Source organism: Alligator sinensis, unplaced genomic scaffold, assembly GCF_000455745.1.
Source record: "Alligator sinensis unplaced genomic scaffold, ASM45574v1 scaffold59_1, whole genome shotgun sequence".
NCBI lineage: Eukaryota > Metazoa > Chordata > Crocodylia > Alligatoridae > Alligator > Alligator sinensis.
In genome coordinates, this window is record NW_005841878.1 from 2,293,911 (window position 1) to 2,304,367 (window position 10,457).

Genomic DNA, 10,457 nt, shown 5'->3' on the forward strand with positions numbered 1-10,457 from the left:
AAATGTCTCAAGTATAAGCAACTTTTCCTTGATATGAATATGTTTCCTTATATGTATTCATCCTTTCTTTCTCCGCTTGGAGCAGTCAGGTGAGTTGGCTAGGGCTATTATTATTTTTATACAATCTCTATCATAAGCACCCTTGTTGAAAGCAGCATCCTGTAGTCCTCTTTTTCAGTCTCCCAAGTTCTTGACTCTTACTAATAACATAGAAATTTGGCTAGCATGATCTATTTTACCTGCTCAACAATTTAAGCTTTTGTCTGTTTTGCTATCGAAATCACTTGTTAAAACACTTTTTTTATTGGTCATATAAAGACCACATCAGTTAAGGGTATTCAGGTCTACTGCTAAGTAGCTCCATTTTCTTTTTAGTTACTTCTTAAATCAGTATGTTTACACATCATTAAGGAAACTGGGAATCTTGTTGATATCATCTTTAGCATTATGGGTATTTAAAAACAAATTTCTATCTGCAGTTATGGTACAGTGGTGTTTAGTAGCCTTAGTTCTCTTCAGAATCTAAAAGGACACTAAATTAATAGATTTTATAATCTGTTTCAATAAGAAATGATAGACCTGAGCATGATAAACATTTTTCAGAAAGTCTCTGTTTATGGTTCTGCTTGGCCATCTACCCACTACTGTGCTTACAGTTGTTTTTCTTCTGGGGTTTCTAAATGGTCCACTACTGCCAAAAGTTTTTTATCCACTCAGCAGACTGGTTTACAGGTTTGATTTAATGACTTCTGATTGGATTTCAGTTACACATACACTTACTTAGTTATGAATTGAAAGCGGAGTTAGAAGATCAAATTTACCCTTTGTTGGGGAAGAAAAAAGCTGTTTGTAGAATTGGGCAAACGATGCACAGATCACATTTAGTTCAGATTTTGAAGATTATCATAGCACTAGCTGTTATAGTTATGAAGATTTTTTTACTAGCTTAGATTCTGGAATATAAAATAAATTCCCCAGGAAAAAATTTGTGCAGTTCAACCAGCTGCAGTCTAACCCTGTGTGACTTGCTTCCCTGTTCTTGTTTTTGTTCCATGAGAAGAGAATATGTTTCATGGTAAAATGAACTTTTACTGATAACATTTGTACTTGAATTAATCAACTTTTAGAAGTGGTTTGTTTTGGATAAAGAAGAGATGTTATGTATTAAGCTAATCTGAAAGTGCAGGAGGGAAGATTCTGCTTATTTTTGATATTAGTGAACCGCATCTTAAGAGTACAGGCTACTTCAGAGAATAGTTATAGATCCTTCATATCTAATTTATTGTATTGAAGGTGATCTCAAGGATGATAATTTGAATGCAGTTATTATTTTATGACCTTATATTAAGTTGTTTGGTAATTCAGGGTCTAACAGACACGCATACATGTTACACAAGACAGCAGTTTCAGTTATTGATAGGGCAGCAACATTTATTTTTCTACCTCTTCCATCTCCATTGTGTTTCAGAGCACTTTGAAGCAGTGGCAATACATAGGGGGTGCATGTGCACCCCCTGAGCATGGCAGTGTACCCCCTATGAAAAACGGTTGCCATTTCCCACCCCTGCCGCTGACACTGCTGGTTCCATCTGTGGGTGGTCGCCAGCCTCTGGTCTGCGCTTGCTGCCACCCCACTCCCACCCCCCAGCCACCAACAGGGCCAGAGGGGCCTGCGGGAGCTCCCCTGCTTATTGCTGCCATGCTCCCAGCACCTCCGTGCTCCCCCAGCTGCTGGGGGTACGCGTTTTTCATGCTTTGAAGAAACTAATAGTGCCTCCTTCAATTCACAGCCTGTTCTGTAGGGGACTTCAGTCTTCAGTGATCCTGATCCAAGTTGTCAACAGACAAAAATTAACTATAAAAAACCCCTAGACTTATCATCACTATGCAGTTTAGCCATGTGATGAATTCAAACCTTAATGATGGTTAGCTTCTCCCATAAAATATAAGCACAATCACATTATAAGTATGGTTTGATTCTGAACACAATACTTTTTGTCTTTCCCTTTTACAATCTGATTGAGAATCAGGGCACTTCTTTCTTCTGCCCTTTAGGTGTGATTGTGTCAAAAATATGTCAAAATGAAAGATTCTATATGCAAGTACACAACGATGGTACTAATAAACTATAATTAATGGATGTGCTGTCAGATGATATATTTGTAATTCTGGATTAAGATTAAGTAAACATTAAAATTTTCATATATTATATAGTGCAGCTTTGCTTGAGAAATTTTTCACAACTGCCTGCATATTTAGCTGTGTAGCACAGTAGTTATCTGTTGTTTGCATGTCCAAAATGTTTGGGAAACTGCTTTTAATTTTTTTTAAAGCTGTGGCAATTTTGTTGATTTGCTGCAATTTTAGATTTTAATTGCTTTCTCTGGAGACTTTTTACAAATTGCTACTTTTTGTTTATATCTTCATTTGAGAGAGGAATAGACATACTAAAATGTACACATTCTGTGTTATACTGAAATGAACTGGCAAAATTGGAGCTCTGAAACTTTGTTTTGTTTTATGCTTGCAGGCTCCAGGTATTTGTGTTTTAAGTGTTCATTTTATTGTTACAGAGCTGTGTTACTTAACCTGCTTTAAATCTTGACCCATATATGAAGGTGAAATAAATACAGCTCATCTGTGGAACAGCATCCCAGTTACCAGGGAATTAAAATTTTGCTACAGAATAAATAGTTATACATTTAGAAAAGTTACAAGGAGCAATTTTTAAAAAGTCACTTGTAAAGATTAATGGATCTGATGTTCTAAAATTATTTTATACATACCTGTCTTTTTCTCAGTTCCAAACATTTCCTGCTAATCCAACTCTAGTAGTTGACTGCTGGGTTTTTGGAATTAGATTTACTGAAAGATTTTTCACTCTGAAAAATATAAAGTTCATAATTGTATAAAGTCTTGACTAATATTAATATGAATAACATATTGGGACCCATACTCCTGTGAATAGTCCTGTTGAAACCAATGATACTGCTGACACGAAAAGGATCGATCTATCTATCTATCTCCTTCTGTCTGTCTGTCTGTCTCTGTCTGTCTGTCTGTCTGTCTGTTCTTGGACCCATGGAGAGATTATATATATATATCTCCTTGGGTCCAAGAACAGAATTACTGTAAGCAGTGATTTAGAAAAATAATACAAGTACAATTTTTTTTTTTACCTGTTTACAGTGCATATCAAAATCTGGCATTATTGTGCTATTTACTATTCTGAACAGCACAGACTGTCACTTTTGTACTCTGGTCCAGGCAAGCCTTTTTAAGAAGTTGCGCTGGTTTTGCATCAGATGTTTTGACAAATCAACTCTGAGGAAAATGAAGGTTCTAGGTTGAGCTACTGTTTGTTTTTTTTTCTAGTTGTGCTCTGTTCTCTTCTTCCCCTGGCAGTAATGGTAACAGCAGTAGCTGGAGCAGTCTTGGTTTAGAAGGAGATATATATGAGGAGAATTTATCCTTTCCAACATCAGACAGGTTGGTCGAGTCCAGAAATATAAAGAGATGAGTTCCTCATAATTAATGCATGGAGTAATCATTTTTTGCAGATGAGGGATACAATGCATTTTTGTAATCTGATATATTATCAACACGCTTCTCACCTAATCATTTGATTTTCTTTAATGAATTCATACTGAATGGATAAATTCTGCTGTGCTAAATTTGTGAATGTCCTTTAGGCGCAAAATAAAAATGATCTTTTGTGCATGGTTTGCTTGCTAGTCCATAAGTCTTTCAATTACTTTTTCATGCAAACAAGAGAGCTTGCTTCCTACAGGATTTCTGTTTTTCTCCTTTTGCTTTAGGTTATGAAAACTATTAAATTGCTTTATAGAGGGATCTTCTGCATAAATAATATATGATTAAAGAATGCTAAATCCTCATGTCTTGTATCAAACTGAAAATAAAACTTTCCTGCTTACTTAAAGGTAACAAAACAAGTTTTCTCCTTAAAAAAAAAAAAAAAAAAAAAAACAAGCAAATGAACAAACCAAAAAAAACACTGCCACCACATTTTCATATTCAGTTAGGATCTCTTTATTTTGTAAACATAGAAATTTGTTAACAAATTGATTTATAACATGAAATGGTGTGAGAAGCAAAGCTTCTTTTTTCATGGTCATTTCCTGATTCTTTTATAAATTTGTTCTTTTTTCTCTTTAACCTTCATCACCCAGTCATCAGTTTGAATGCATCCATTATTAGCCTACTGGGTTTGTGTTTAATATTTTGCTCTTTTATTTTTAAAATCCAGTGATGGAACTGAAGATAAAGAGGAAGAGCCCAAGGGTACTGTAGAAGGTAATGACTGTTCCAGGAGGGGTTGCTGTAGCTGTCGTCTCTAAATTACATAAGTTAGATAGCAAAGTGAGACTCCTATTATACATAGGTTGTTTACCTAATACACATCAAGTAAGTGTCAAAGGATAAAACCACTTGTATACTTTTCGACATCCTTTCATCTACAGTGTTTGAGAAATAGCAATTACTTTGGTTGTTCAGACAACATGAACATTTAATAATATGAACTACTGAAGTCACTTCACTGGACATGTAAAATCAGATGAATGTGAAAAAAACATTTTAGTACAGATTTCTACAGAACTGTTGGATGCTGGAGAAATTACTATGATGTTCTTTCATTTTACTGTGGCTTGGTGCAAGTTTTCTTCAGAAAAAACAAATGAAAAACATAGGCTTATGTTGCTTGCTGTGTTTTGTGCCTTTTTAGTGCAGCTTAGAATGAAGGCTGCAAGGGAGTCTTTTTATAGCTCAGGGTGACTAGATTCACTGTGGTTTAGGTATGAGCTGCTAAAGGCTTACATTGAATGAAGGTGGCCAAAATACACAATGAGATGGCCATTACCCCTCCCTACCCCTAAGAATGTGAGCTGATATATAACATTTCTGTGCCAACTGTACTTTCCCTTGTATTGTGATAAAATTTTAGATGAGACAAAAGGAGCTTGTAGACAGAGAAGGTTTCGGAAGTGTAGAAGAGAAGCTCATAGTTAAGTGTTTGTCTCCAAAGCAGGGATTTAGCTGGAAGTTTTCAGACAGAATTGATGTGGGGAAACGCATCTTGACAACTGTTGATTCTCTGGATCGTGGTGTATGTGCAAGAGGTTATGCAAGCATCATACCAAGACCTTCAGCACATATGCCTAGACAAGAGTATGGAGGATTGGAGGCTGCCTTAGACGTATCATCCCCACTTTAGACTATCAAGAGACGATCCAAAGGCCAGACCGAGTTCAGACATTCAGCGCTTCAATGGTTGTAGCTTCTGCCAGACAGCAGCAGATTAGAGCTGCTGCCCACTGCCTAACACCTCAGCAAGAGTCTCTCTCTGGCAGGGTGATGTCCCTTAGCCTTCCTCCAACTAAGGAGTACCCACAAGGCAGTAGGGGCTAGGCTTTTGAGGTGCCGTATACTCTCCTGTCTCTGGAGCTTGTAACATTGTGGTATTTTATAGGAACTGCCCCACCATGAGTAATCTCACCACGTTGCCACCTAACCCTCCACAGGTACAAAATATATCCCATAATTTAAATATTATTCTCCACTTTACCATGGACTTTTTTACTCTTGTATCGCCACTTCTGTTTAGCCACGTCATCCACTCATTCAGTGCAGAGGACTGTTATTTCTTAGTTTATTGCTTGCATTGCATTACCACCCAAAGGCCATGGTCAGGGGTGAGATGCTTTGTGCAATAGCACTGTGCAGACACAGTAGACATTATCCCTGCCCTGCAGACCATTCATTATCTTACATTAAACACTGTATATCATGTTGTTAGTCTTGTCTGAGTTAATTTAGCCTTAGGCACTTTTTCAGCAACAGGATTTCTGGGTCTGCAATTTCCTCAGTGAATACTTAGCACAGGTAGGGACCAACCAAAATCGCAATTTTGCAGATTTCATGGATTTTGTGAAATCTGGCATTGCCCACTTTTGTGGGCAAAATCTTGTGGGTGGAATCCATGTGGGGGAAAATAAAATCCATAGCGGGGGCGGGGAAAAAAAGTTGGTTTCTCCAACTGGTGTTAGTATAACCATTGCTTGACATACTTTGCCCACTTCTCGTATCAGTTCTTTAGAAAGAATATTGAAAATCAGCTACTAGTATGATTTGAGGTCTGGAAATGCATGCCTTAGAGAAATGAAAGTGGCTTAACCTAATTACCATTTTGAATAAAAGATTAGAAGGAAGCTTGATCATAGGCTTCAACCTGAACAGGCAGAGGTTATATGAGCAGAGTTATTTTATGAAACAAAGTTATAACAATAGCTAGTGGTTGGAAATTGAAGTTAATAAATTTCACACTGGAAATAAAATGTAAAGTTTTAAATAGGGTTAATTACTCAGGGATTTAACAAGGGATGTAGTAAGTTCTCCATCACTTGGAATTTTTAAATTCAGATTAAAGATCCCTCTATTCAGATATGCTTCTGTTCAGCCACAAGCTGTTTAGCTATTGGTGCCCTTTTCCCTTAACCTGTATAGAAAGATAGAAGATTTCAGAACAGTGTATTTTCTAATTCCTAAATTGTTTCTTAAAATGAATAATGTTCATTATTGTGTAATTTTCTCAAATATTAAGTGAGCTACAATAATTCTTTTGAAAAAGTTAGGAATCCATTGTTTTACATTTTAATTTTTAATATTAGGTTTGGAGGATGTAGGAAAGACATTGCTAATAGTGAACATTGACATGGAACCAAGTGTGGTGGACCCACAGCTCAGAATGGCACTTCAGTGGCTGGCAGCTTCTGAAGCAGGGGTGGCTGAACTTCATTTTCATGATACTGCTATGAAGGAGCTCATGTTTGTGAGTATAAAGCTATAAAATGTGATTAAATTCATTCTGATGTCTAACAGGTATTTCTGCTGTTTGCCTTATATATTAATGATAAAGTATGTGGTATTGAGCAATGTTACTTCATCATTATTATAACCCTACAGAAAATAAAACAAAACAGTCTCTTAGTTTCTGTATGTAACGTAAAAATAATGGCATTAAATGCTATGTGCCTGGCTGTTCTAAACCCAGTTATCCATATATTTTAATGACTTCTTCTCATGCTATTTTCTTAGGCTGTATCAAAGAAGCTGACACCTTCCAGTGAAGAAACTATTTTAAGTTTTACTCTTCACAGTTAACAGTAAATTAACTATTATAATAACCAATATCTTGGCCACACAAGTAAACTTGCATTGCAGTTATTCACATGATAAGTTTAACTAGTTAATTCAGGGGTTCTCAAACTTCGGGATACCACAACCCTGAGTGCTGGATGGTGGTGGCGGGGAATGGGGAGCTCACACACAGCAGCTGCCGCCACATGTTGCTTCTCCAGACCACCACACATACCCCCTGGAAAGTTTGCAGCCCCCTTTTAAGTTGCTCATGACCCCCTGGGGGGGTCACAAACCACAGTTTGAGAACCCCTGAGTTAATGTAATTCTTCTACATGTTTTACTACACTAATATATGAAGATTTGCTGTAAAAAACAAACAAACTTATAATTAAACTTGATATTTATGTGTATTTTCATTCCAGACAGAATTGCAGACAATAGTATAAAGGAAATAGATTGAATAGGAAATAGTAATAATGAAATAGATTATTCTGATCTAAACTTTTTTTTGATTCTGTGTTTTTACATTATGCATTAGGTAGTTGCAAAGAATGAAAAAAAAAATTGGAAAGAAGCCTAAGTAACTTTAGATGATTTTAATGTTTTTTTTGGGTTGTGTTAAATTATTGTAATGGAGATTGTTCTGGAGATCCTTCCACTGTGGACAGCTTTTATGAATCCATGGAGAAGCAGGCATGGGCTGGGGTTTTGTAGGGTGTTGCGCATAGATATGTCCTGTATTAGATTTATTACTGTAGTGTTTCGCCTCTGTTTACAGACAATATTAAGCTATATTCAGTCTTACCATTTTTGTTTATAAAAACCCTGATACTTGATGTGAATGTAGGTTTGTATTTTATAATCAGACTGCTATTAGCTAGTCAAGTAGTTGCTAATTTGTCGTCTGGACAGACAGTGCACGTGCAGTTGCAGCAGCTCAAAAATAGCAGCAGCACAAATTTGTGCCGGAGATTTGTCTTCGGCACATGTGCCTGAACATGCACTTTGGTGTGGGGCAAGTTGTGCCACTTGGGGCAAACTGACCCTGCCAGGCTCCTCCCGGATCTGCAGCCAGGGGGAGCTAGAGGCTAGCCCCAGCAGTATAAAAACCTGTGCTGTCCCCAGCAGTATAAAAATCTGCTCTGGCAAGCAGCTCAGGGCTACTTTGCCCTCAGGAGCTGGTTGGTATCTGGGGACACTAGCCCTTGTGCCAGCTGGACTACTGAAGCAGCCCTAACCTAGAATGGCTCTTGTACCCTCTACCCATTGCAGTAGTCTGGCAGTGGGGGCTGCTGGCTGAATGGGGTCTGCTGCCATTTGCGACAGCATCCGCCCCCTTGAACCTGTGGGCCATGGCTGCGTACCTGCCAGACCCAGGTAGAGACCACACAGCTGCCTGGGGCTGTGGTATGGGCACTGCAGCAGAGCCTCTGGGCCAGCTGCTAGTGGGCTGTAGCTGCACAGTTGGCCTTTGGGCAGCACTGCTGTTGTCTTCTGGTGTCTCTACTCTGCCATCTGGGCAGCTATCGCCCAGAAGATGTGCTCGTTGCGGTGGCTCGCTTTGAACTGTCGAAGCATGTCCTCCTGGCCCCAAATGGCCAGGATGTCAGCCACTTCATCTGCCCTCCAGCTGGGTCCCCAGTGTTCGCCCTGGGCAGGCTCCTCTGCGTGGGTCCTGTCACTTGCCCTGGTAACGTGTTCTTCCATGTTTAAAATGAAATGCCACTATATATAGATATATTAGTTGGGCAATGTTTTATTGATATATTTAGAATTTAGAATGTTAAAGCAATTTCGAAGCCTACCAGTGCCTCTATCATCGTAATAAAATGAATTCTAAATATCTATACACTTTGGTGTTTGCTTTTGGTTTTTTTATCATAGAAAAATCAGAGCTGCCCCTGCCCCCTTCTCTCACTAGGATGTGGGTTGCTAAGCAGCACTGATCTGCTGGTACCCTACCCCTACCCTTGCCCCTCACTCTCAACCCACAGCCCTTCACTCCTGACCTGCACCACCTGCCTGCCCCAACTAGCTCTTAGCTGCAACTCTGTCCCAGCACCAGGACATGAGTCAAACTGCAGCTCTCTCACCAGTTCCTTTGTGGCTCTGAGCAGTGCCAGCCGTTACTGTTCTGCTTCCTGTGCCATTTCTGGGGCCCAGGGACTGGGTTGGGCAAGCCCCTTCCCTTCCAGGCCAGCCTCCCCCTACACAGGCTGCTCTAGGGGGCAGGGGGGCTCTTACCCTGGCTTTGGTGGCCTCTCCTACACAGAGCGCTCCCCCATCCTTGACCCCTGTCTCCGTCTCTTGTCTCTCTCTCTCACACATGCATCCCTTCTGCCACCACCCTCCCTCCCCCCCAGCCCATCACACCCACCAAGTGGTTCCTGGGACCAGGAGCCACCCCAAGCTGGGGCCACATATTCCAGCACTGGTGTGGGCACGGGGCAGGGCTGCAGTGTGGCAGTTGCTCCTGTTTCTGCGGCTCCTGCCAGCAGGTCCTGTCCCATCTGGTGGGTGGGCACGCATGGTGTGAGATTTGGGTGGGATGTGTGGTTTGGGGGAGAAGGGGTGTGAGTGGTTTGGAGGGGGTACTTGTGCAGAGGTTTTGGGGGTGTGTGGTTTGTGGGTGGATTGTAGGGAGAGTTTGTGGGTGGGTATGTGAGTGGAGGGTTTGTGCGAGTGGTTTGGGGGTGTGGGGCTTGTGGGTGGATTGTGATGGGAAGTTGTGGGTGTAGAAGGACTGTCTTGGGGTAGATGAACTCTTCAAGCAGGGTGGGTCCCCTGCCCACCCCCTGCACAGCACACAGCTCCCCCACAGCAACAGCAGTGGCTGTCAGGGCGTTCGTGGCCCACTGTTGATAGAGACCCCTGGCAGCACAGTGCCGCCTCAGACCTAGCACCGGCACATGGCACTGGCCCGGCCGCTTGGGCAGAATCAGGCTGCTCTTATATCGGGAAGTCCGGGTGGGGGTGATCCCCTGCCCTCCATTAATGCTGACCTCGTGAAGGAACACCTTGAGAAGGTGGATACCTTCAAGTCAGCTGGCCCTGACAATCTGCACCCCAGGGTACTCAAGGAGCTGGCGAGCATCATATCCCAGCCTCTAGCATGGATCTTTGAAAACTCTTGGCGCTCTGTGTGCCCGAAGACTGGAAGAAGGCCAATGTGGTGCCTATCTTCAAGAAAGGGAGGAAAGTGGATCTGGCTAACTATAGGCCCATCAGCCTGACTTCTATCCCGGGGAAGATCTTAGAAAAGTTTATTAAAGAGGCCATCCTTAATGGACTGGCCGACG

At 40.9% G+C, this 10,457-nt stretch overlaps 1 protein-coding gene across 11 annotated transcripts in view; it reads left to right on the forward strand.

Moving 5' to 3' along the window:
* AKAP11 (A-kinase anchoring protein 11) overlaps positions 1-10,457 on the forward strand; it is a 64,029-nt gene that overhangs the window by 41,364 nt on the left and 12,208 nt on the right. For 8 of the 11 annotated variants that reach the window (XM_014527924.2, XM_025196171.1, XM_025196170.1 and 5 more), the window contains 3 exons: positions 3,376-3,489; positions 4,268-4,314; positions 6,687-6,847. In XM_014527924.2, the coding sequence (XP_014383410.1) occupies positions 3,376-3,489; positions 4,268-4,314; positions 6,687-6,847 (322 nt within the window). Of the gene's footprint in view, positions 1-3,375; positions 3,490-3,818; positions 4,227-4,267; positions 4,315-6,686; positions 6,848-7,113; positions 8,193-10,457 lie in introns of those variants that run through there. The other 3 variants (XM_025196174.1, XM_025196175.1, XM_025196178.1) reach the window with 3 other exon arrangements.